Source organism: Eschrichtius robustus, chromosome 14 (assembly GCF_028021215.1).
Source record: "Eschrichtius robustus isolate mEscRob2 chromosome 14, mEscRob2.pri, whole genome shotgun sequence".
Lineage (NCBI taxonomy): Eukaryota > Metazoa > Chordata > Mammalia > Artiodactyla > Eschrichtiidae > Eschrichtius > Eschrichtius robustus.
In genome coordinates this window covers 51404241-51431960 of record NC_090837.1, presented here as the reverse complement: position 1 = coordinate 51431960, position 27720 = coordinate 51404241, and the positions used below count along the sequence as shown (strand labels likewise).

The window sequence follows — 27720 nt, the reverse complement described above, 5'->3', positions numbered from 1 at the left end:
TCTTGGAGTTGTTTGTCAGATTCTTATGTAATTAGTTTTTGAAATATATATGTCTATATTAATTAATTGAGTCAATGTTTAAGCCTGTAGAGTTTTTAAAAAAAACTTGTTATTTCTTGTTTTGGTTCTCTTGGCTTTGCTTCTTCTTCAGATTTCTTAAGGATATATTCTAAATTATAGATAAAAATCTTTTTATGTGTTCGAGAGATAAGGCTAAAAACATGCCTGTGGTTAGAAATTTTTCTCTGTTAATTGTCTTAGTCTTGGATTAGTGAACACATCGAGAGGCAGTTTACCCTTGTGCTGAAGAGTAGGGACTCTGGAACTGGATTACCTGAGATTAGATTCTGACTTCACCACTTACTAGCTGAGTGACATTTGGCAAAGCGTTTGACCTCTGTGTACCTCAGTTTCCTTGTCTGTAAAATAGAGATAATAATTACACCTGCTTTATATGGTTATTATGAGATTTAAATGAGTTCGGTGCTAAACTGCCCAGCATATAGTAAGTACCTCAGAAGTTTCAGCCCAAAACAAAAAGACTTGGAGGTTTTCTAACTAGTTTATATCTGTTCTATCATTTAACCAGTGAATTTATGTTTTATTTATAGGGATACTCTAAAAAGAGTATAAGATGTCTGCAATGTTTTTATATCTATAGTCCTCTCAAAAAGCGTTTATAGTCCTCTCAAGAAGTGTTTATATTCCTAGTTATATTCTTAGCATATCAGTGATTGCAGCTGGATTCCTAAGTTCTTTTATACAATATGTTGAATCATTTTCTAAGATTCTGACTTAATCTGCACCAGGCCTACCTCTCTGTTGTTTATAGAGTCTACCTCTTTTCAGAATTAGGTACAGTATTTGCTGGTGTGTACCTTCTTGGTAGTTCTTCATGACATCTGAGATGTAATTGTCTCAGAAATCAAGTTGTTCTGAAGTGTTTTTTACCTTTTACCCCAGCATTCTGGAATGTAATTGATTCTGTTAAGAGACTTGGACTTAATTAAAGTGTGGTGTTCACATTATTTCCTTGCCTGATTTAGATTTTCACTCTATTCTGTGGAGAAAACAAAAGCAGAATAGATTTCTTTTCACGATGTTAGACTGAGTGGCAGCTTTTCCCACCTCCTAGAACTTATAGAAAAGATAATATATATTAAAGAAATTATAAAACCTAGTTAGTCTGTCTTTATCATATAATTATATAATAAAGATGTGTACATCTTATGTTACATATATATTACATAAATATAAAATATATAGATATAATGAAGAGAGGGAGATGAAACAGGAAGAGAAATGAAATGGAAGGAGAGAGATGAAATGGGAGGGTTGAGGTGAAATGTAGCGATAAGGCGCTGCACTGCTCAGTAGGTGGCCACTAGCCACAGTGATATTTAAATTAATTACAATTAAATAAAATTTAAATTACCAGCACTAGCCATATTTCAGATGCTTAGTAGCCGCATGTGGCTCTTGGCTACTCTGTTGGATAGTGCAGATGCAGAACATTCCCGTTGTCACAGAAAGTTCTATTCATAATGATTGATAAAGATTGCTTAAAAGATAGATGTAGATAAAGTGGAGAAATTATATTTATTACATATGAGGTATGTAATAACTCCACTCTAAGAAGGAATGCTGTAGGTGCCCCCCTCCCTCAAATGGCAGTCTTCTTAGAAGGTGGATTACTGACAGGAATTGAATTGAAGAAATAAACCACATCCTGGCATGTGCCCTCTTAAAGGTGGGAGCATCGCATTTACACAAATGCTCTATGCTCAGAAGTGGAACACTGGGAAGAAGGAAGTTGGAACAACACACAGTGACTAAGGGTGCTGCAGTGGAAACAATCAGGGAGGTCGACTCCTGTGCATTCCCCCCCTTCCTGGGCCAGGTAGCAGTGGTGAGGTGTCTGTGTCTTTGTAGAAGCTTGGAACAGGGGAGAAGGGTAGTGTCTCCTCCAGGCTGGTGAGGCCCAGGAGGGATGCGGATCATCTGTATCTGGAAAACCATTCCCTGGGATAATTCATGTTGGATCTTGTCCACTTTACTGACAGCCCAAGTAGGTTGTACATACAGTCTAATTACATAAAGATAGTAACATCACTGGAACCATCAAACATTTTTGGAAGGACAGTACGTAAGACAGCAGATTCAGAGGGAAGAACTTTTCTCCTAGGAAATAGTTGATAGAGAATTCAGCACAGTAATGTAAACTACTGAAAACGCCTAAACACCTCAAGATCCTGTCCCATCCCTAATTAGTATTGATCAGAAAACAGGGTGTCCTCACAGCCATGTTACGAAAAGCTCTGTACTGTTTTATTCTGATCAACAAAGGAATGTTTGGGAATTCTAGGCAAGTAAGCAAGGAAACAATGTAAGCAATGACATAAAAACCTCAATGGCTATGAAATGAGAGTAGGTGAGAGTGGAACAGTCGAACAGGTGAGATACTTTGTGAGATTTTGAAAAACTAAAATTGTGCTGATGAAGTTTAAACGTAGTGTAGTAAGTCAGTGCTCCATTGTTGGCACATGATGCATTCCTAAAAATGTGAATAAAAATAAATTATACTAAATTTTAGCAACAAAAGCATATATTAAGAGGGACAGTTTTTGCCCAGAGAGATTTTTTAAAATTACAAACTTCCTTGCTGTAGTTATTGATGTTTTTTAAGCCCCCATGTATTATTTGAGATATAAAGTTAGTAAGGACATAAATTAATTAAATATAGACAATGCAATTTAAAAATAATATAGTCAGGAAGAACTGATCTTCAAGTTGAAGGATTTAGTTTTTATTGAACTGGATATTGCAGTGCTGATTTTGACAGCAGTCTCGTCAACTTCAATCTGTCAAGCAAAAAATGTGTAACAATTTGCCATCTTCTCTTTCTTTCTCATGAAATGTAAAGAAGCATTATCGTCTTCTCTTTGGATCTGTGAAATTCCCTTTACTTTTGGATTACTGGAGTTTTTGATGTTGACAAAATCCCAATTCAGAATAGTAAAATTCTGTTTTCATTATCTTTTAGCATGGAACATACAGCAAGCCAGCCAAAGTCCAGGGAGTATCTGTGTGGCAAGTATTTGCCACTCTTAGCATGTCTGATTTCTATCCTTGTATTTTTTGTTGTTGTTTGTTTGTTTTTATCACAAGTATCAGCACCCACGTAACTCCTCAGACTGCTGTACAAAACTGAAATGTTGACAGTAGTATCATGATAGGGTAGCTTTGACCTGTTTGCTAACCAATGTGTGAAAATCTGAATTTGGTGTCACAAAAGCTGTTTAGGATTATCTGTATATAGTGTATATACATAGTATTAGGTATACTGGTATATAGTATATGTACATTTCACACAAAATGAACTTTGTGTTGTAAATGATAACAGAGCTAAGAGTTTCCTTTGACAGTAGAACTCAGCATGAGGCAAAGGAACAAAAACAGAGGAGAGAAAAAAGATGGAAAGAAGGAAAACTGGGAAAAAGAAAGAAGATAGGAACAAAGAGTACAGCTTTCTTCACACCTGCCAGAATTTAATGTTGGTTCCCATCCAGCAGCTGGTATTGCCAGATGACTCTTTTTCCTCAGCTCGCTACCTAGACCTGTCCGAGGATTTATCTGTAGGAAGGAGTGGAGCATCTGGATGACTAGTGCTAGTGAGGTAGATTGACTTTGAGGACGTCAGCTCGGGCTCTGCCTGCTAGATTTCATTCTCTCTGCAATCGCATGTTGTTACTCCTTCCTGACTCATCAGTGAGCACAGTTTTCCTTCATTTGAGTGTCTACACTCATAATGAAAACAACAACAAAAACTCCTATTCATCAAGAAACCCTGCTCTTGAAGCCTCTAAGAGATTATTAGTTTTTAGATTCCCAGAATTCTTTGGCCTCTTGAATGCAATATCCCAATCCTGCGTAAGAGAAACATTTCCATACATTATGTGGGTGAAAAATTACCAGTGCCTAACCTGATACCTGCTATTGCACTTAAAACTCCATTGTAAGGGAGATGATTTAAATTTTTGTCATAAAATAATAACTGATACTTAGCATTTACTCCGTGTGCAGGTACCATTCTAGGTACTGATCATATTTTTACTTGTGACTGTATGAGGTGGATTACTATTATTATACCTGTTTTATGAATGAGAACACTGAGGCACAGAAGTATTAATTAACATTATCTTCAAAGGAAATTTGAAAAGTACATTAATTACATTAAAATGAATACATTAAAACCACTTAGCTCCTGATAACACTTCATCGTATTTCCTTAATCTTATAAAAATCATAGATTAAAAACACCATTGTAAGCATAATTATAAAAAATGTTAGACAGTTGTAGCCATACTGTATGTACAAATTTACATCCAACTGAAGTATTTATCTTGGTTAGTCTTCAGTGAGTATGGAGTATGGATTAGAATAATGAACTGAGAGTTATGGGTTCTAGAACTTACTGTGTGAACTTGAAGAAACTGTGCAATAGCAAGCCCTTTTTTCCTCATCTTCGAAATGTAGATATCAAACCTAATGATTGGTGAGATCTATTTAAGTTCCAAAATTCAGTGTTTTTGACTTTTCCCTTATTCCCTTCTTATAGTTAGAAACTTCTGAGTACTTTAGAAATTCATCTTTTGAAAGCAATATGCAGTTTAAATTTTTTTCCTTGCCTTTTATTCCTAAAACACTTTCCCATCATAAAAACAATACATGTTTATTATAGAAAATTTGGAAAATACTGAAAAAAAAACCCAACTCAAAAGTTTACACCAACCTCTGAAAACACTTATTATTAATTTAATGTATTGCACTCCACTCTTTTTTTTGTTTGTTTTAAATAGTTGTGTATATTCAGTCTCATCCTTTAAAAAATGTTTGTGAAAGTGATTTTTTAACAACATTATAGGTGGCTAGCATTTATTGTATCTTTTGTTTCCTTTATTTCAGACGGGTGGAACTTTTAAAAAGGTCCATTTATCCACATCAGGATAAATAAGTTGTACTTATTGGATTTACTGAAAGAACTAGGTCCATGTGACAGATTGGGGTGGGGGGGAGATATTTACTATCAAGAATATTGGAAGTTATCTATTTACTACAAGTCCTCATTGTCTCTCTAAGTTAAGTCCTTCAGTACACCATTGTAATTTATTGGGGGAGTGGTATTTTTGATAGCTATACCTTCTAATTTATCCACTCCTTACTTTTGAAGTAAGATTCATATTAGAATTTATCTTGGTAATTTTGATATCATTGCACACAAGATTTGATAAAGTAAAATGTGAACCTCTTAGTTAAATTAATCAAAATTTTAAGGAGAGCCTTATGTCATTCACACTAACAATCTCACAGACAGAATTCTGTCAGGCATAACTTCCTAAAGCAAAAATTCTTTGTAAAGTATCTCCCAAATTTAGCCATGCTTAGATCAGGTTATGGAGAAAGGCACTGCTTCAAAGTAAAGCCAGTTCCATTCTTGGAATCTTTCTAATATCCAGTGATCTTATTCCAATATAAAGTAATAGTCCTGGGTTTTTTTTAGGATTAATAAACTTAGTACATTTTAAAATTGAGGTAATTTACATACAATGAAAATGCACATATATTAACTAGGCAGGTCATTATCAGAAAATTTGATAAATTTTGATAACTTATTAGATGCTAAACACAGTATGCTACAATAATGTGCTTTATATTCTAATTCCTAAAGAGATTTTAGTTACCTTTTGACTTTTGGGGCCATAGCTAAATGTGTTCAGTTTTCTTTGATTAAAAAGGTGTATTCATGAAACATCAGAAAGATTGCAGAAATATGAGAACATGGCCCTTTTTAACCTTTTTTGAGTTGCCAGCAGCTTTGAAAAATGCACACACGCACAAATTTGCTTACAACTTCAGTTGAATTAGGGCTGCCTCTAATACGCATCTTTGGCTCACAGTTTAATAACCATTGGTCCATAACTAGTGCAAATTGAATGGGAATCAATGTGAATCTTGCATTGCTTTCATTATCACTTTTCTCTGCTTAAAAATTTCTACTGTCAGTTCCTACATTTAGATTCCTTTAAGCTAACTGCATCAACATGATCAGGACCTGGCTTGGCATCACTTCATGGAAGAAAGCAGCAGTCATGTAGCTGTTAGCATGGTGACATAGCTGTGGTAACATAAACAGTGTTAAGCTGCACTAAGTGTTCAGAATATGGAAAGTACGTTCTATTTTATTGGATGCTGGTTAAACAACAGCCAGATTTATGTATTGAACATAACTTTATGTATGCTGGATTCTGCGTTAGTAAAGGGAATTAACTTACCACAGTGTTTATTCAGAGGCAGAGGCCAGGATGGCAAAGAAAATGGAAACAAAATGCGTTGGAGAACAGTTGAACAAATGGGGATATCAGAGATTAGACTTGAGGACAGGCATAATTTATGTGCTACCTGTCTTCAGATGCTTGGAAAGCTATCAGAAGGGAAGAGTTGGGTTTACATAAGAAGGCAGAACCTAGGACCAGTGGATATGTTCCAGGTGACAAGCAAGACCATTCTGGCAATTAGAAGTGGCCTAATGTGAAAGGACTACTTAATGTTTCAGCCTCAGCTATCTACATCTACAGCAAACCTTAAATACAGCCCCAATCCTGGCCAGGTTAATGTAAAACCTCACAATAAAGATTTATTTACCTCAGTTTTTATTGCCTGGTAATCACGTTCAGCTTTTGAAAAAATTACAAAGCATGCCAAAAGGCAAGAAACAGCCTGAAGAGACAATACAAGGATCAGAAACAAATTATTGTATGACACAAATTCTGGAATCACCAGCTCAGGAATTTAAAATAACTGATTAATATGTTAACAGCTCTAATGAAAAGTAGACACCATTCAAGAACAGATTTAAGTAGAGGTGAACATGCTTAAGAAAGAAAAGCAAATTTTAAATGTTAGAAATAAACACTGACAAATGAAAAGTGCCTTTGATGATCACCTCAGTAGACTGGACACTGTTGAGGAAAAAATCAATGAGCTTGATAGTAGAAACTTTCCAAACTGAAATGCAAAAAGAAAATAGAACAACAACAAGCAACAACCTCCCCTCCCAAACAAAACGAAAACCAAACACAGAACATTCAAGAATTGTGGGACAGTTTGGAAAAGTGTAACATGCATGTGCTTGGACTACCAGAAGAACAAATGAAGCAGAAGAAATATTTGAAGTAATAATGGCCAAGAAATTCCGGAGTTAATGAGAGACATCAAACCACTGACCCAGGAAACACAGAACAAACACCTGACAGGATATCAAAAAATCTAGTCTGCACTTAGGCGTGTCATATTCAAACTGCAGAAAATGAAAGGCAAAGAGAAAACCTTGAAAAAAGCCAGAGGGGAAAAACATCTTACCTGTAGGCTAAGAATTACAGTGCACTTCTCAGTAGAACCACACAAGCAAGAAGGGAGTGGGGTGAAAAGTGTTGAAGGAAAAACACCAACCTAAAATTCTATATCCAGTGAAACTGTTCTTTAAAAGTGAAGGGTAAAGTAGTGTTTGCTGTTACTGAAGGTGGTCAAGAAGAGGTTGAGTGACAAGGACAAGAGAAATGTTGGGTCTAATGTTTGCCTCACTATTCTATATGTAAACAACTGGCTATGGGAGATGGTAGTATATATTCAGCAAACATGTATTTCAGGTTTCTGAGGAATGTTAACAAACCAGATTCCCTTCTTGGAGCTTCACTCTGGACATGAGCATATTGGAGATTGGAGCAGGGATGTAGCAGAGAAACTATGTGTGCTCCCAAACAGCCCAGAACCTCTGATTTATGGCCTGCCTATTAAAGCCTTGTGTAACAATGTTCCATGGGACACCCAATTTGGGAAATACCAAATTGGCTGACCTCCATGATCCTGAAATAGTGTGATTCTTTAGTAATTGGGTAATACATACTAAGGAAGTGAGACTAAAAGGTCACACAGAAAATGAAAATAATTTAGGCTAAAAGGTCACACAAAATGAAAATTTATAGAAAGCATAATTAAGTCTACTTCCTAATTTAAATATCAGACAAGTAGAAAAATTAATTTGTTATATCTCACTTCCTTAAATTCCTTCTTCCCACTTGATTTTGAAGTTGCTTACAGAGAAATGACCTCAGTGATATGCTGCCTATCAGCTCCTGGCTCCCCCTACCCCTCCAAGGTCAAAACTGATGATTAGTGATAGGTTCAACTTTCCTGGAATATTGGTCATCGTTCCTGATTGGACTAGCCCCTTGCCTTTTTTTGTTTCTTTTCCCTTGTGTCTTCTGTATGTTGCTGCTATTATTATTAGTCCTTTTTTTTTTTTTTTTTTTTTTTAATGTCTCTAGGCCCATATGCTGTTATTCATGAGAAAATGACAGCTCCTCTCCATTACTGGGGATTCCAGAGATGTTTTAATGGCAGAATTAGACTACCTAATACAAGTCACAGTTTGTTTCCTAAACATGTTGGATTTTGAGTTTTAGGGACATAACCATTAGTCCTGTGACTGTGGTGATCCTATATTTCATGTAAGGTAGATTTCAGTTGGATAACACACTTCTAAAGAATACCCATCCCAATAACAATTCCAAGATACAAGAGGCAAGATAGCATAATGGTTAAGCATGAGGACTCTGAAGCCAGACTGTCTAGGTTTCAAGCTTTTTTGACCCTGTCTGTTGACTTAAGAGGAAGTTTCTTAATTAGTGGTTAATTGTGCTTTAGTTTTATTATCTGTAATGCATGGATAATAAGAGTCTCTACCTATGAAGATTAAATGGACCACTTAGAACAGCATTTGGCATTTAGTAAGCACATCAGAATCTTGGTTGGGGTCACACTCAAATCTAGACATGTATAAAGCTTATTTATAACAGTATCTACCCTCATTACAATTTAGCATTTTTGATTTTTTAAAAACCCAGTCGATAGCCAGGTAGGCATTGGGTTCCTTGCAGAAAACTAAGTCCCTGAGAAAATATTAAAATTTTTTTCTACTTGTTAATCCAGAAGGCTAATGAGCCTTCATGGTAATAGAATTATAACTTATTAACAGGTGGGAGTTACCTATTTCAAGAATATTTTAGAAGTAAAATCTGCTTTTATTGTAGAATACTTATTTAAGAGAATGATAGTAAGCCCTCAAAGGAACTGCAAGATATAAGACAGTCTGTTAGATGACATTCATTTACACTAAAGTATTTCCCACTAAAAGGTAACTTTTCTGCAGATGGTCAAGGAAAAATGGTTCCATCAGAGATGTGTGGGATAATGTGGAAAGAAATGAGAAAGGATTCGATATTTTACTTTTAAAATATTTTAATTATATATACAATAGTTTTTAACAATTGCAGGACTTGATCCCAAGCTAAGTTTGGGTATTTGTTTTCTAGAAGACAACTTAGGGCAAACCACTGAGATCTTTACCTGCTTTACACTCTGTTAACCTGGAGATGGCAACAGACTTAACTAATCTCCCCGACATCATGGAATTTCTTGGCCTTCTTTAAGAAAATAAGTGGTATTTTTAAAATATTGATTGATACTTCAATTAACTTTTCCTGTCTAATCTAGCAAAGAGCCCCAACCCCAGGGTAAGCAAAATGAAGTAAATTATGATGGATCCTGAAAAATGAGAATGAGAGCTTCTAAATAGTTATATTGAAGAAAGTCACTTAAGAAAGACTTGTTAACATCTAAAGAGAGGCAGAAGACATAATGAAATACATATCAAAGAACAAAACCATTTAGGGGTCTGCAGAAGAACAAATAAAAGGAACCAGGATTATGAAGATTACCATCAACCTAAGGGGTTCTATAATATGTTCTGAAGATTATGTCTTGATACTATTTTGAATGAAGATAACTAGCTCCACCTTCAAAGTTAATTTGTGCTTTTGTGACCCAAGGACCAACTTATTTTGTTCTCAAATATGTAGTTACTATGACGACTGATAAAAAATGATGTAACAGGTAAATTTTAAGTAGCCAAAACGGAATCAACCAGATTTCAGACTAAGGATACATACAGTGAGATACAAAGGGAGAAGTTAAATTGCTTAGGTGTTTGCATAGACACAGCTTGTGGAATACTATGGAAATAAGGTATCATATGGAAATACTACATCACTCTCTCCATCTTTAAGAAATGCTATTGTGGAGAAAGTCTTTAACTATAATGCTAGGATGTCCATGTTTTCTTGGCTGAAAAAAATATCCTCATATGTCTTTTAAAACTGGGGGTTGTCCAGCCCATATTGTTATACTTGAAAGGCACCCTAAACATTGATTTCACAAATGAAAAGTGAGAGAGAATGAGTTATCAAAGCCTTGTTTTCAGAGCATTCTGGAATCTGGATTACACTCAAACTTGATTCCTACAAAAGCTACACAGCTTGCTCACTAGAATCGGGATTGGGCTTCCTAACTTGATATATTCCTCTTTCTGCTGCAGCAGTTGTCTCTCAGGAAGTGGGTAGGAAGGAAGGGGCTGTGATATGGTAGGCATGATGCTTGAAATTGTTGACCACAACCCTTAATGGCCACTAAAGATGTACATGTGGGTACAGTTGAATTTCTCCAAGTTTTTTTTTTTTTTAAGTCAGAGTCATGTATGAAAGAAGAGAGCAGAATTATTAGTAGCATGTGCAAGATAAAGGCAGCCCATATATATATATATATATATATATATATATATATATATATATATATATATATATATATATATATATATATATTTATTTGAATTCAGAAATAGTTAAGCTGTTTATTTTAAGCAACTGAAATATTAGAACAACTATCTGGATCAGCCCTAAAATGAATAAGATCTCCAAACTTTAGGAAATTTATCCTCTTAGCTGTTTTTGGTGCGAGATGGTCCTGATACCATCCCAGAATGATAACTGCAGTCATATGGCACTTCATAATTTGAAAACTTCCACATTAACTTATTTAAGCCTCACAGCCCAATAAAATAGATACCCATATTTTACAAAGGAAGCAGCTGAGGCTTAGATAATTTTAGGGCGCCCTTGCCTAAGATTACAGGTAGTAAATTGAGGAGGTGGTACTTGTATCCAGATCTTTTGACCTAATGCCCAGGAGAATTGACGGGGGACCTGTTCACACCCAGTGCTCTGCTGAACACTGTAAGGAATATAGATACACACAAGGTGTGTTTCCCCCTAATTATGAAAACTAGAAAACAGTATAGTAGTATTTAAGTTGAGAAATAACTTGAATAGTAGCAGATCATAGAAAGTTAGTGTGAAACTAAAGTAGGAAAAGTTTCTATGGCAAAGTTTGGTCTTAAAATAGGTCTTGTAAAATGGAGATTTGGACACAATATATACTCAACATTAGCTGTAAAGAAAAGCATTTCTAGTGGTGGTTCAGATTTCAACCTAGCTGTAACCCACTCTAACTACACGCAAGATAGATAACACCTCCTGATTCATTAATGCCGAAATATAATCAGACGAGGGTTTGCAGTTTTAGGGTGTTGGTGGTGGTGATACCGGCAAGTAAATTAAGAACAAAAATACAGACCTTGTTGAATGAGTGGGGAATAGTGAGGGAGAAGTAAAATGACTCATGTAAACAGTCAACAGGAAATGAGGTGAAGCATTGGTTCCCAAAGTGGCAGCTGATCTTTCAGCAGAAATTCTGCAGGCCAGAAAGGAGTGGCATGATGCATTTAAAGTGACAAAAGGGAAGAACCTACAACCAAGAATACCCAGCAAGACTCATTCAGATTTGATGGAGAAATCAAAAGCTTTACAGACAAGTAACAGGTAAAAGATTTCAGCACCACCAAACCAGCTTTACAGCTGTTAATGGAACTTCTCTGGGTGAAAAAGAAAAGGCCACAACTAGAAACAAAATTACAGAATGAAAAAGCTCACAGATAAAGGCAAACATACAGTAAAGGTAGGAAATCATCCATACACAAAGCTAGTAGGGAAGTTAGACAAAAGTAGTAAAATTACACAAAAGTAGTAAAATTATCTGTCCACAATAAAGAGGTAAGGGATGCACAAAACAAGATGTAAAATATTATATCAAAAACAGTAATTGTGAGGGGAGGAGAGTACAAATGCAGGGTATTTTAAATGCATTTGAAGTTAAGAGATCAGCAACTTAGACCAATCACGTATATGTATAGACTGCTATTCCAAAACCTCAAGGTAACCGCAAACCAGAAAATCTATAATAGATATAAACACAAAAAAGAAGAAGGAATCCAAACATAATACTAAAAATAGTCATCAGAGCACAGGAGAAGAGAACAAAACAAGAAAGAGACCAAAGGGGACAGGGTGGGAGGGATAAATTTGGAATTCTAGATTAGCAGATACTACTATATATAAAATAGATAACAAGGACCTACTGTATGGCACAGGGAACTATATTCAATATCTTGTAATAACCTATAATGGAAAAGAATCTGTAAAAGAATATATATAGATATATTCTTTATCTATATATTATATATAACTGAACCACTTTTGCTGTACATCTGAAACATTGTAAATCAACTATACTTCAATTAAAAAATAAAAATTATAAAAAAGACTTTTAAATACACAGAATAGTCAGAACACTATACCTTTGCAGTAAAAGCAGTTCAGTATTTATTGCTGAGGGAAGGGGCTTAATTTTTTAATGCTTTGGGTTTTCAGCAGTTTTTTTTTTAATTTAAATTTCAGGTCCTTCCCCTTCTTTGGGGCTGGAACAGAGGTAAATTCTTTTAGGAAAAAAAAAGGTTATTTGGGTTAAAACACAAAAGTCTTTTGAAAGCTGTTTTTGCAAAATGCAGGTTTAGTTAGAAAAGAATGAGAAAACTGAAAGGGACTTAGCGGCCTTACCTATTGATGCGTTTATCGGATTAGACTACCACACCTTTGACTTTCCCTGATACGTGCATGCCACTGGATCCACGTTTGTGTTTTCTCTTTCATGCTTAGGGTAATTTTTTTGGTTTACTGAGAATAAAAAGAGATATTTCTTTTCTCCCACTCCAGCTTTATTGAAGTAAAATTGGCACATAAAATTGTATATATTTAAAGTCTACGACGGGATGATTTGACACATGTGTTCTTTGTGAAATGATTACCACAATCAGGTTAATTAATATATTCATCACTTCACATGGTTACTTTTTTTTTGGTGATGAGAACACAAGGTCTACTCTCTTAGCAGATTATCAAGTGTACAACACAGTATTATTAACTATAATCACCATCTGTACATTAGATCCCCAGAGCATATTCATTTTATAACTGAAGGCTTGTACCTTTTGACCAGTATCTCCCCATCTCCCACCCCCCCCCCCCCCCCCCCCGTCCACCCCAGTCCCTGGTCACCATCATTCTGTTCTGTTTCTGTGAGTTCATCTTTTTTTTAAGGGTCCACATATAAGTGAGATTATATAGTATTTGTCTTTCTCTGTCTGGCTAATTTCAGTTAACGTAATGTCTTCTAGGTTTGTCCAGGTTGTTGCAAATGACAGAATTTCCTTCATTCTCATGGCTGAATAGTCCATTGTATATATGTACCACGTCTTTATCCATTCACCTGTTGACAAAGAGTTGGGTTGTTTCCATATCTTGGCTATTGTGAATAATGCTGCGATGAACATGGGAGTGCAGGTATCCCTTCCAGACACTGATTTTGTTTTGAGGTCAGTGTTAGATACTTGTTATGACACCAGGAGGCTGCTTTCTCATGCAAAATCTTTGAGTCAGGTCTGTGGAACTAGGAGTGGGGACAATGGCAAGCTTTTCTTTAAGTGATGCCCCTGCTATAGGAGCTGAGCTGTTGGTGAAGGGAAGGGGTGCAGGAGCCTGTGTTCCTCTTGGCTTGCCTCTTCTCGTGAAGACCACCACCTCCTGAATCGGGGGCAAGGGTTATCCGTGCCCCAGTATTCTCAGCTTCCGCGTCTAAGGTAGAGCCTGTGTTTCACGGAGTGGGGCTGAGCAGAGGAAGGGCGCCCTCAGGCTCTTAAACTTAAAATTTTTGAACCCTTAATCCTCTCTTTTTTTGTTTACTTGTAAAGTAGCCTTGAGTTCCCCCCCACATTGCTGTATTTTATTCTCCTATTGCCCAACTTTATTTTCTTCATTGTATTTATACCTGAAATAATATTGATATTTATGGTTTTTTATGCCTCCTTCCCCCTGAAATGTTAGCTTTGTAAAGGCAAGAGACCTCATCTGTTTTGTTTAACACTGTTATCTCCAGTGCTTAATAAATATATACTAGCCATATGCTGGGGACTGCCATCACAACACTTGCAGTCTTGTAGGGCAGAGAGGAGGATTGTAAATAGACAGCAACATTTTTCTAAAGGTGCTGTGAAAGAGGAGAGTGCATTCATTCATGGTGCTGTGATGATTCTGACCTAAGAGAATTACTATCATTATTGTACATCAGAATCAAAACAATATACACATCTTATTGTAAGCATCGTTGCCATAGGAAGCCAACTTGTGGAATCTTGGAGCCTCTTTCTAGACCACCAGTGAGGCAATTGAAAAGTTTGGGGACTATGGCCTGGATCATAGAATTGGGTAGTTAGTCAGGTTTCATCTGGTTTTTTCTTCAGGCTAACATCAAATAGTTAACCAGAGCTACTTAAATCTTTTGTCTTTCAGATGAAAGTCTGCCTGTGGCTGTAGCAGAAAGCTTTTGATTACTACTTTTGTTCCTAATTTAGTAAAGCACGATTTTACTCGCTTATGAAGGATAACCGCTCTTACAGGATTATTGAGAGGATTAAATGAGTTCATATTTTAATGCCTGGCATATTATGGGCATTCGATAAATGGCAGCTTTTGATGTTTACCAATTTTTTTGTATGCAGTGTTGCCAATTGGTAGAAGGCTTTTATCAATAATTGCCACAGATCCTTTGAATCAAAGGATTAATATAAACCTTAATAATTGAAGTACAGCCTCTCTGGATGCTAGAAACTAGAAATTAGGGTGAGCAGTAATGACCACTAAAGGCACATAAGACATTTCTCAAAACATCTAGCCTCGAGAGGAGCAGAGAGTAATTACTTTTGAGCATGTTTGAACAGCATCTGGATATGTCATGCTGACCCCAGAGTACTTTAGGTGTTACGTATTAAAGAATGATTTAGTAAGAACAGTGGGACAGATGGAGATATGTGTTTGCCCCCCTATCAGCATGTTCTGAGGAAGACACGTGTGCTAAATGAGATGCGTATGGAGATCCAAGTGAAAAGTATGCATCTAGAATGAAATACTCTGGTGCCTCTCTTTTGTTTGCCACTCTGAGCTGTTATGCTGAAACCTACCTGGTGTTCCAGAGTGTCACTGGCAAAGGGGGAAAGGGAACAGGAAAATGTTACCTTGAGGTTATAGATCCCAATTAAACTCTCTTTTACTCAACCTTGATCTTCATAATGGATTAGAAATTCAGGAACGGGCAGACATGGCAAGGATTGACCCCTCTCTTATGTGCCCAAAGCTATCCTAGAACATGTCCAGCTTTCAACCTTGCCTGCTTTGTCTGCCATTGTGCCCAGTTCCCCATGCTTCAGAAATCTTCTCCTTTCCCCCATTCCCTTAGAGCAGTTGGGATATAGTAATTCTGACAAACTCCTTTCCCCAGGTGTAGTTATTCTTTAAAAGAGGAGGCTCAGTAACACAAAGAAAGTTCGCCAACTGATTTCATTTTAGGCAGAAAAACTGTAGAGAAGTAGCCACAAGTTGGCTGTGTATTAGCATCCTTTGGGGGAGCTTTTACAAAATTTGAGAGCTCTGGATCCACTGCCAGAGATTCTCATTTAATTGATAGATAGTGAGGCTGGAGTTCTCTTGAAAATTCTGAGTGCCTTCAAAAGTTTCCTAGGTGATTCCGTCAGAGTTGAGAAACAGCTAAAGAAGAAGGGCTCTCTGTGGATAGACCTTCTACCCCAGATGAAAGCTTATCACTCACCTGGTCTGTCTTGTTTGAGATCACCCTTGGTCAGAGGGAAGGAGAGGGTTGTAGGCTTTATAGAGGGAATAATACCCAGTTTCTAGGGTCCCCTCTTCACATCCCACCTCTACTAGGTGATGGAGTAAAGAAGGTTCCTCCCTCCTTGTTGAAGTCTGGAAACTTCAGTTAAAAGATATTTCCACTACAGAGAACAGGGGGCTGTTTCCCCCCTAAGCCAAACATGATCTTAATTAGTTTCCAGTCTCTGACTCCTTAGGCTGCTGTTCGCAGGGTTTCCTAACCTTTTTTTGGTGCCGTTGTAATCCTTTGGTGATCTGGCAAAGCCTTGGACCCCTTCTCAAGTTAAATATTTTAAATGTAGAAAGTAAAATGCATGGCATTACAATGGAAACAAGTTATATTGAAGTAGAATTATTGAAATAATAGAATTTGTACAGTAATATCTGCTTCTTTACTGATATATTAAATTACATGTAGCAGTTGGTCTAATAATTTCAAAGTAGTCAAAAATGTAAACCATATTTTAAGATAGATGTGAAACACTGTAAAGTACTATTGAAGCAACTGGTTTCTGTTAAACTCACAGATACTGATAATGCTCCTCCTGTGGTCTGCTGCCAACATTCACAATTGAAAACAGTGCTAAGTTTCAGTTTCAGTTTGTGAAAATAAATATATACTTTTTCTTATCCAAGCTCCTGTATACCTGAAAATCTTATATGCTGCGGTTAAGTATATTAATATTTCAGTCTTCTTCTTACAGGTGTGAAACAACAGCTTACGATTGTGGTTTTTCGTAATAATAACTCATTATTATGAGTTTACCTACTTGAGTATTTCCCAAGTCCCTCTTTTGATCTAAAGCTCACATTATAATCTCGTTATTCAGCATAAACTGAATGTTTTACCCGATTTAATGCAGAGCATTAGCTAGATAGCTCTTCTCTGAACTCCCAGAAATGCTAATGAGAGTGGTTTGATGTTACAGGAATACAAGCGCAAGTTAGCCAGAGTTTCCCTGGTGCGAAAAGAACTCAGGTCCCGGATCCAGAGCCTGCCGGACTTGTCTCGATTGCCCAATGTCACTGGCAGCCACATGCACCTGCCCTTTGCGGGGGACATCTACAGTGAAGATTGATGACCAGTCTCTTTCCAGGGCCCAGGACTTTGCAAGAGATGGAGACAGGTTAGGTGGATAGTCCTGTAGTGTTATTTTTGTATATTGTTGAGAGAGTGACATTAACAAAAAGAAATAAGTAATTTATAAAATTGTTTAAAATGTTGGTTTGTTTACTATTTTATTGGTAAGTTAACATGACTTAGTTTAAACAAAGTGAATCTCTGTGTATTAATAAGCTCACAAATAGTGATTATTTTCAAAAGATCTTTTGTAAATTTTTTTGATTCAGGGCCTTGTGAGAAATTCCATGTTTCTATTTCTTCATGTATTTTCAAATGATTTTCTTTATTTTCTTCAGTATCTAATCACTGTATAGTATGTAATTCCTAAAGAGTAAGAACTAATCAGGAGTTCGTTGAGAATTTATTATGGTATAGTTAGGACTTGATTGTAGAAGGGACTAAGTGTTCCAACTTAATTTTCACCCTTCTTCCCAACCAAAATATCAGTTCTGTGCCTCTCAATGCCTTTGATTCCTATCTCCTAGAGGTCAGTAATTTAACAGTAAACATGGATGTCATTTTGAGAGTCAGATCAGAACCTAGAGAACTTTTCCACAACAGCACTATAGGGGTTCCATTCCAACTGCCACAGTGTAGAATAAAAGGAGTGTTAAATAGGGACCCCCTTGAATAAACTTTATTATTATTTGGATAGATTAATATGAAAATGCTTTGGAAATGTTATAAATTTTGACATTGTACCAAGAGAACAACTCTGATTCTAGAACTGATTTCTAGTTGTCAAATCAGGCTCCTTTTAACATAATTGATCCCTTCGACATAAAGCCATCTGTGGGATTAAAAGAAGTGTAGAATAATGATACTTTATTATTCTCTTAGTCATTTAACTTTAAAAACAATAGTATTTTTAGCTTTAATATCTCAAGAACACAATATTCATTAATGTTCAGTAAAGTAGCCTGGAACATTTTTAACGTTTCCTTAAGGTTTTTGAATGACTGTATATTTGGAAATTAAGCAGTGCTACACTACAGGGTAGATCTGGTAAATATTATATTTGTATATTTAGAATTACCAAAACAAATGTACTTTTTTTTACCTTTTATTTCTAACCCTGTGTGTTAGAGCAGTTGCATGCTCTCCTGCTTTCTCTTTAAATCACATTGTTAAGCTGTGGAGTTTGTACTCAGTGATGACTTAGGATGAACATTTTTTTCATTCATTACTTTACATATTAGACATTTTTCTTTTCGTTGTAAGAAGATTCAACTTAGATAGTCAATAAAACATCTTTTAAATCCCACAAGCCAGTTATGTCTCACTAGTCTGAATGGCTTCACTCTTTCTCAGTATTAGAGATTATAGCTAAAATGAATTTATATGTGAAGGAGAAGACAAATATTTATTTTTAGTAGCCAGTAGTTTTGGGAACAGTGCTTTTAACAGTTTGACCTCTCCGAAACAGAAACACAGAGAAGTAGTTCCCACATATGGCTTATATTCCAAGGTTTTTTAGTCAACTTTTGGAACTCGGGGCACATTTTTTCACAGGAACGGTAGTAATTAGATTCCCTGTGAACACTACCACAGAAAGCTCACCCAGGAATCTAATCCACTTAACCATGAATGTACTTAACTTGTAATGTGGTTGACAAATTACTGGTAGTAGATCCTGACCAACATTTGTAACGTCGCTAAGAAAATGGTGGGTAGCAGCCAGACTTACACATTGGGGTGTGTGTATGTCTGTCTTGTGTACTTCTGTCCCTAGGTGTAGGATATGTAAGAAAAAGATTCAGCATGGTGGTGGAGGGTGTAACCAATGCACAATTATTAAAACCTGGTTATACCTGTTGTAAAAGTATGCCACGTAAGTTAATCTTTGTTAAAGTGAAAACAAAAACTTGTGTATTAATTTATTTTCAGCATCTTGACCTTATTTATGATCTGCTGAAGTGTTGATTTATCTATTCAAAATACATTTTTTTCCATTTAAAACTAATTTATAAACTATGTACTCCTGGGAAGATTTGAAACCAATTAGAAGTTTGTTGAAATATTTTCACCGTTTAAGACAGACTTCTGACTTAGGTACTGATTTTAATGCCAGTATCTGCTCTAAATATTTATGATAAAAATGCATTATTTTTTAAAGAGCTTGATGTGATTTGTGATAAGTGATAGCACTCAACCTGAATCCTACTCCCAGTTTCACCCTTTGACCAGTCCTCCACAAGCCTTCAGTTGTTGGTTGATTTACTGACTGTAAACGCAAATGATATGGTCTGGTTTAGAAGTTATGTTTTCAGCCTTATGATAATTAACATGGTAAGCCTTAGCAGTAAATAGCTTTCCTTTCTAAAAGGGAGACTACATTTTCTCAAGAAATGGGGCTAGCTGGGGGTACTATAATACCAGATTCTAAATCATGAGCATTTTCTTCACTGTGTACGTGAGGCAAATCATGCATTTTTGAGTGCAGCTTGGCCTGGCCCCTCAAGAGAAAAGCATGTCGCCATACTTGCAGTAGGGGTATTTTGGTTTGAATGGATACCATCACTCTTTTCTCCACAAACAGTGCAGAGAGCTGTCTGGAGTGGCAGTTTGAACAGATTCCCTGGCGTTCCCTCTGCTCCTTCCATCATTACAGTAAGTAAAAGAACCACGTGGGGGAACCCGGGAGCCTGAGAACATCAGCTGTGCTTAACAGCCAACCTCCCTTTCTAGGAAAACCAGTCCAGGTGCAGCTATTTTGGTACCTCTTCTCACATGCACTCTGAATCAGGGTTTTTCTGTAAGAACTCCTTCAGGATCAGCAACAGCTGGGATGACCTTGTCATCCTGATCTGCAAAATTAAGATAACAAACCTAGGTTGTCAATTGTCACTGTAGATGAGCAACTCATCTATTATCATTATTGAACTGGTTCTGAGAAATCTTTAGAAAGAAAACACTCAAAAGTACAAATTAATTAGGAAAGTTAGAATGTCCTTTCTGAATTTTCCATTCAAAAAATTTATATTATATGAAATAACATAAAGCTCTATACTGCTTTGTATTCTATTAAGAAGTAGCTCCTAAGATGTAGTCTTGTTTAATAGTTGTTGCGCTGTATCAAAGCTTTTTAAAGTGTAAATCCAATTCTTCTCTGTATAGAAAGGGAGCATTGTGTTACTTACTGAATTTATTTATACAGAGCATTCGTTGCCGTCTGTAATTCCAGCCATCCACACATGAGTCTGTTCTGAGGTGGCAGTAGCACACGGGAAGATGAAATTTCCCTATTTCTTTACCCCTTTTTCTTTGGTGGTATCTGATGACAATATAAGATGTTCTTAATAAAGTTTTACGTTCTTTTTGAGATGTGTAGATTATTTTTGTGAATTTGTTTAATTGGATATGGGGTGGGCCGGGATACATTGATGGACTGGGAGGGAAACAAAGTACTGGAAGTGTCCAGCAATGTTACCGTGGAGAAACTGCCAAAGGAGATTCTACTTGCTTGGTCAATGGGAACCAAACTTGAGCGAACATCCGAATCACCTGGAGGGCTTATTAAACTATAGGTTGCTGGGCCCCACCCCCAGAGGTTCTGGGATAAGGCCTGATAGTTTACATTTCTAACAATTTGATGCTAATGCCGCTGAGTTTAGGGACCACATTTTGACAACCACTGCTCTAGAATAACTTTCAAGTCCGTGACTTGCTTCATGATTTAAAATTCCAGGTAATTTCAGGCAATTCCAAGTAATAAGATAATAAAGTATGGGTTTTACAGTTCCGTATATAGCAGGTTCCTTTGGGCAGAGAACGAGACCATATCTTGTTTTGTGACCTACTGCGCAGAAGTAGTGCTTTTGAGTGAACAGATTGGCTTGGTACCTTGAAATCCCTGGAGTACAGGTCCTCTCACCACGTCTTGAATTTAAAGCAGAATTGGAAAATACTAGAAATCTGAGGGAATCTCTAGGGCAGTGTTTGCCAAACTCCTTTCATAAGACTCACTTGGGACATTTGCAAAAAGGGCACACACCTCCTGAATCAGAATTCTCTGTGATTCTTATCTAGACAGTCTGGGAGGTCTAGTCCTTAGGCTAGTGCCCCTGGTTCTCCATTCCTGGATGGCCTTTGGTCACTTTATCTGAATCCGGGTGCTTCCCATTCCCATTCCAATTTTCCCCCCTTGCAGCAGTAGGTCTTATACAGTGGGACCTGTATCCAGAGATTCTGTTTCAGAAGATTTGGGATAGATTTGGAAATCTGCATTTTAAACAAGCTACCAAGATGATTCTGATGCAGGTAATTCTTGACTGCACTTTGAGAAACAATGCCCTGCGAAGCAAATTATGGTCTATAACATACAACGATGGTAGGTCACATATTTATGGTACTTACTGTACACCAGGGCTGCTCTAGGCACTTCACATATTCTTTGCGATAGATGCTCTGATTATTCCAGTTTTACATATGGGGAAGCTAAGACACAGTGTAAATTCTGTGTGACCCTGAGCAAGTCAAACGGTGAAGCTGGGATTCAGACACAGCTCCAAGTTTGACTCTGAGCCTGTGCTTCTGAACCACTACATAATGCTGCCTGTTATATTGATATGTTGTGTAGCAGCTCCATCATCACCATATCCACATTTTGCATAACATGTGAAGTTATAGTGAAATTATAACATGCAAGTATTCAAATTAAAAAGTAACATCTTAGCTAGAAGTGTGGTGAAGGAGGGGAGCTTATGAAAAGATATTTTACGCAGTTGTCTTGTGTGTTGTTTTTATTGAGGTAAAATGTATGTAACATAAAATTCACCATTTTAAAGTGTACTCTGGCATTAAATACATTGATGATTAACATTGTGCAACCATCACCACCATCCATCTTTAGAACATTTTCATCTTCCCCATTTAAAACTCTACCCATTAAACTATAACTCCCTATCCCTCCAGCCCCTTGCAACCATTTTACTTTCTGTCTCTATGAATTTGACTTCTCCAGGTACCTCATATAAGTGGAATTATAAAATATTTGTTCTTTTGTGCTTGGCTTATTAAACTTAGCATACTCTCCTCTAGGTTCATTCATGTTGTATCATGTGTCAGGATTTCCTTTTTCTTGTTTTTAATAAAGTTTCTCACCACAAACATTTTTTTTTAATTTATTTATTTATTTATTTTTGGCTGCACTGGGTCTTTGTTGCTGTTCGGGCTTTCTTTAGTTGCACTGAGCGGGGCTACTCTTCGTGGCAGTGTGAGGGCCTCTCATTGAGGTGGCTTCTCTTGTTGTGGAGCACGGGCTCTAGGCACACAGGCTTCAGTAGTTGTGGCACGCAGGCTCAGTAGTTGTGGCATGTGGGCTGTAGAGCGCAGACTCAGTAGTTGTGGCACATGGGCTTAGTTACTCCGTGGCATGTGGGATCTTCCCGGACCAGGGCTTGAACCCGTGTCCCCTGCATTGGCAGGCGGATTCTTAACCACTGTGCCACCAGGGAAGCCCTTGAATTTCCCTTCTTTTTAAGGCTCAGTAGTATTCCATTGTATAGATATAGAATGGAATATTTTGTTTAGCCAATGGATATTTTGTTTATCCACATTTTGTTTGTCCATTCATCTGTTGATGGACCCTGGATTGCTTCCACCTTTTGACTACTGTGAATAATACGACTATAAACATGGGTGTACAAATATCTGTGCAAGTCCCTGCTTTGATTTCCAATTGCTTTTTTCAAAGCAATTATTTGTATTCGTATCAACGAAGTAGAGTTAGAATGAACTATTGATAGGGGTAGTCTAGACAACATTTTAATGAATACCTACTATGTTTAAGGCATGGTGTTAAATCTTGTGAGATATACAGAGATTATTCAACTGCATGGCTGCTTTCAAAAAATTTACAGTCTAGTGGGAATGTATACAGTAACAATTTTTAGAACTGACCAAAGCTTGCTTTTATTTTTAAACTAACATATTTCTTCCAAGCCAGTGGTTCCATAGGCCAGCATTATTAGCCTTAGCTGGGAACTTCTTTGAAGTGCTGAAGTCTCAGGCTCCAGACCTACTGAATTAGAAAATCTAAGGTTGGGGACCAGCAATGTATCTTTTAAACAAGCCCTCTAGGTAATTCTAATGCACACTCAAGTTCCAGGTTTGTTTTGTGTACCACTGTTCTAGGCATCCAACACCTTACCTCAACACTTGATTCTCAAGTATGGGAAAACTTTAGAGGGAATAAAAGGACTTGGTCCAACAAAAGCAATTGTAAAAAAGTGTGCTTTTTCTGACAAGCCAAGGAATGCTTTTTATCTGCCTTATTTCTACTCTGGAAATAAGTGGAACCCCACTCTGTCCACCCTGGCAAATTTCTCCATATTTTCTTATTTCATTTCTCTGTCTAGTGCATCTCTTGTCATTCTTCTGAGGGTAGTAGAGTGAAGGAGAAACAGTAATGCAGTCTGGGCTCTGACCATCATCTGCCTTATCTAGAAGACTGATTAGCCCTTGGTATAATTACACCGCCACAGGTTTAGCCATTTTAATTGCTGAAGTCCCTGTGATTTTATTTCCAACTTGTTGGATGCCATCAAAAATGAAAACTGTATTTTACTGCCCTTTTTATAAATGGATCACTGACTAAAATGGAATGACTAAAGTGAATTTTAGAATTACACATTTCACATTTGAATTCTATGCATCATGGAAAAGGTAAAAAATTGAAATTTTGAATTAATTTAAGTGAAATTGTTAGGCAGAGCCATTAGCTTATTCAGATGTATCTAGAAAAATTCAGTTGTATTGGTATTGTTTAGTGTGGTTGATTGTCTTAAAGTCATATTTCAAATATACAAAGGAATATTTTTTTAAAATAAAATGTGTTTATGGAAATACAAGTTAAACAAGAAATTCTAAGACGTTTAAATCATATATTAATACATGGCTTTATATTACGTTAGTATTTAGTGTCTCCTTTTTCCAGCTCTTGATATTTATGTTATAAAATCTTGTAATACTTTTATGGGATCGAGTTACTAGCAGAGAGCTCACAATGCTATTTGATTCTTAAGGGTCTTTGCATAATTTGGTGATAACTGCCATAAGGTGGTTGTGGTTTTGGTTGTGGTTTTGTGATTTGAACTGTTAGACTGCAGCTGAAGTGTGCTTAACAGAGGGAAATTCAGTTTTCATTCTTCTTTTTGAGCTGGTATTTGAGCTCTGCAGGACCTCAGGCACACTTCGTGTCCATGTCCAGTTCCTTGTACCTTTATCTAGTTGATAGCTCTTGATACCCTATCCTAGTCATTAGTGCTTAGCATTCTCCCTGTTAAGAGTTGCTAGTCTCTCCCTACCTTGGCTAGCATGAGGAAGAAAGACTAACTTCTTTCTAGTTCCTGTGTCTTTTCTTCCTTGCTTTTATGTGCATTGATGGACAGAGCAATTACAATTGTGGTAAAGTTTTACATCAACAGAATAAAGCTCTTTTTCTAGTTGGGTGCAATTTTCCCACCAGGAACCAATAAAAAGCGAACTACTAATGATGGAGCTTATTGATTGGTTAAAATATAAATTTTTCTTAACCAGCAGGTTTTGCAACATGGCTTAGAGCTTTTTTTTTTTTTAAGGCTAGTATGTTTTTCAAAATGTATGACTTAGAAATAATATTTGAACAGAAAACCTAATTATTTTAATATAGTGGAAGTGTTTTTAAGGGCGTTTTTAAAAAGCTCCATATTATTTAAGTTAGTTTAAAAATCCTTGTAGTTATACAATGTAACAATTGGTAATTCAAATAACCCAGGGCAATAGGTATGCAATTTTATTTTTAGATGTTACTTAATCATAGTCATATATGAAATGTTCACTAGATATGTATTTTGCAGCTTAATAATTACCTTTGAATACTTTGATGAGGTTAGATATAATGAAGAGATTTCCCAAGTGCTTGTTTGCTGTCATTTTAGAAATTCTAAACAGTTATTTTCATTATAAAAAGTTAGAGGCAGTGTTAAGCATCATTTGGTTAAAATATTCCTCTATTTCATATTTGTTTTTTTTTAATTATTATTTTTATTTATTTATGGCTGTGTTGGGTCTTCGTTTCTGTGCGAGGGCTTTCTCTAGTTGTGGCAAGCGGGGGCCACTCTTCATCGCAGTGCGCGGGCCTCTCACTATCGCGGCCTCTCTTGTTGCGGAGCACAGGCTCCAGACGCGCAGGCTCAGTAGTTGTGGCTCACGGGCCCAGTTGCTCCGCGGCATGTGGGATCTTCCCAGACCAGGGCTCGAAACCGTGTTCCCTGCATTGGCAGGCAGACTCTCAACCACTGCGCCACCAGGGAAGCCCCTTCATATTTGTTTTTGAACATTGATTTGGTTTCCATTTTTGTTATATTACTCAGTGCATTACGTGGATATGATAGCATTCTGTAGGCACTTTATAATTTCTTGGTACTGTAGTAGAAATCTCATTTGTTGTTAAAGTATAGTATTAAGGATATATAGACTTGTTTCATTGTATGCCCCTTAGTGAAATTGTAATTTGTATTTTATGTCCTCTAAGAATGCACAGTGTACTTTTCTAAAGGATGAAAACTGTCAGTAATTGTTTGCAGAGGTCTTCAGATTAAAAAAATTAAGCAGTCTTACTTTCTATTTCGAAAGACATACTATCAAGAGCCAACAAAATTCAGCTGGAGTTGGAACAGCAATTGAAATACATTTCTTTGCTGTCTAGGAAGAAGTTTAATGAGTTCTTTACAGTTTCAAAAATGGCGCCAACTAAACTGTAGTGACTAGTAAGAGGAAGGTGGTCTCAGAGTTTGTAGATCCCCAAGAAAACTGTAGTTTCCCAGTCCAAAATTCCCAGTCCAGCTTTTCAAGATTTCATTGACCTAAGTTGTCAGAAGCCCAACTAATAGGGATGCATAGTGTCTGAATAAACGCCTCCTTTCCATTTAATACAGCAAATGTAGTTTCTATGGTTTTTGAACGAATGTGTTGAGCCTTTAATATATGGAAGTTACCATACCAGAAGCTGAGAGAATTCAAACACGAGTAAGATGCAGCTCTGCCGTTACAGGACTCAGAATCTAATGTGGGAAACAGATACTGACTATATTATAATGTCATAAGTTCTACACAAGTGGTATGAAAAATGTTGTGGAACACTGAGAAAAGAATGGTTGATGTCTATGGGGAACCGCTGGCTAGACCTTTATAGAAAAGATGAAGGACCTTTGAATTCATCTCTGTCAACTAACCATGGGTCAAATAAGCAATGAAAAAGATTTTTTTAAATGTGTTCTGTACCTGAACACAACAACACTGATGAATTAAATGAAAATTAAATGAAATAGTATATATAAACATACCTTTTGCTCAGTGGAAATCTGAAGGCATTAGATCTTACTCATGTTGAATAACATGGCTGAGTTTAGGGTAGGTCTACTGGAAAGAAGGGTAAGATTTTAAGGAAGAACGTAATTACCTGATTTCAAGCACGTGCTGCATGGGCCAAATGACAGAAGCTGTCTTGAGGATTGTTCCTCGCCCCCCAGCCCCTACCCCAAGCCACAGCTGTATGTGTATGTACACGTATGTGTGTATATATACACACACATATTTCTCTGTGGCTAAAAAGGTGATGCAGTTTTTTTTATTCTATTCATGTTGTTGGAAATTCTGTGATAGATAGAACATGATGTTTAGTTTCAGAAAACCCAACTCTATGTCTGAACTGAATTGCAACAATTGTTAAAGTATGGACCAGTAAAATAAAGACTCTAGCATATAAAAATGAAACACGATGTGCAGTCTGATTTCTTTCACTATATTGTCATGACTGGGATTGACTATCTGACAGGGAGAGTGGGACAGATTGCAGCTATCTGTCTGAACTGTAGACCAAGGAGCATGCCACTTGTTCTTGCTGCTAACTAGCTAGATTTACTCTTGGGTAAATGCAGCAGCTAGTTTGTTTAACCACATAATTTGAGGAATGCCGTTTCTGACTGTGTAAAGGATTTGAGGCAACAGCCAGAACTACGTACTGGCTGAGGTAAAATATTTGAATTCTCCTTGGAGGAGCCTCCCTCACCCAGCTTTGGCTGTGTCTCTCAGACCTGGACCTTTAAGTTAAAGACTCAAGTGAGGGTTCTGTTCACAGATTAAACCTAAGGACTGATTTGTTGGAATCTACTATATTTTCGTGCTTTGATTGAATTAATAATTCCCCTGCATGAGCCTAAAGGCTTACATATTTAATTGAGGTTATGAAACTCCCCCAGGTTTCATAACCTCAGGTTTCATTAGGCTTACTGATCTGAGTAAGTAAGTGTTTTTTTCTTGTCAGAATTTAGGTACTACAGTTTTCGAGGAAGTGCCTAGAGAGAGTATTAGCATATTTGATGTGCATATATAAGACTGTGGTTAGAAAGTCTGTAAATTCTTTAGAATAGAATTGGTATGCCAGCAATAGTTTAGGTAGACCATTCTCTCTGAGCACTTTTATCCTAGACAAGATGCTGTACCTTAGAGAGAGATACCTTAAGCTCAGGGGAATAGTGAAATTCGTAC

General features: G+C 36.8%; 1 protein-coding gene across 1 annotated transcript in view; it reads left to right on the top strand.

Moving 5' to 3' along the window:
* RPRD1A (regulation of nuclear pre-mRNA domain containing 1A) overlaps positions 1-20512 on the top strand; it is a 72772-nt gene extending 52260 nt beyond the window's left edge. Inside the window, exons 7-8 of the mRNA XM_068563512.1 lie at positions 16997-17194; positions 19730-20512. Of these exons, the coding sequence (XP_068419613.1) occupies positions 16997-17146 (150 nt within the window). The 3' untranslated portion in view covers positions 17147-17194; positions 19730-20512. The remainder of the gene's footprint in view (positions 1-16996; positions 17195-19729) is intronic.
* The last annotated feature ends 7208 nt before the right edge of the window (positions 20513-27720 follow it).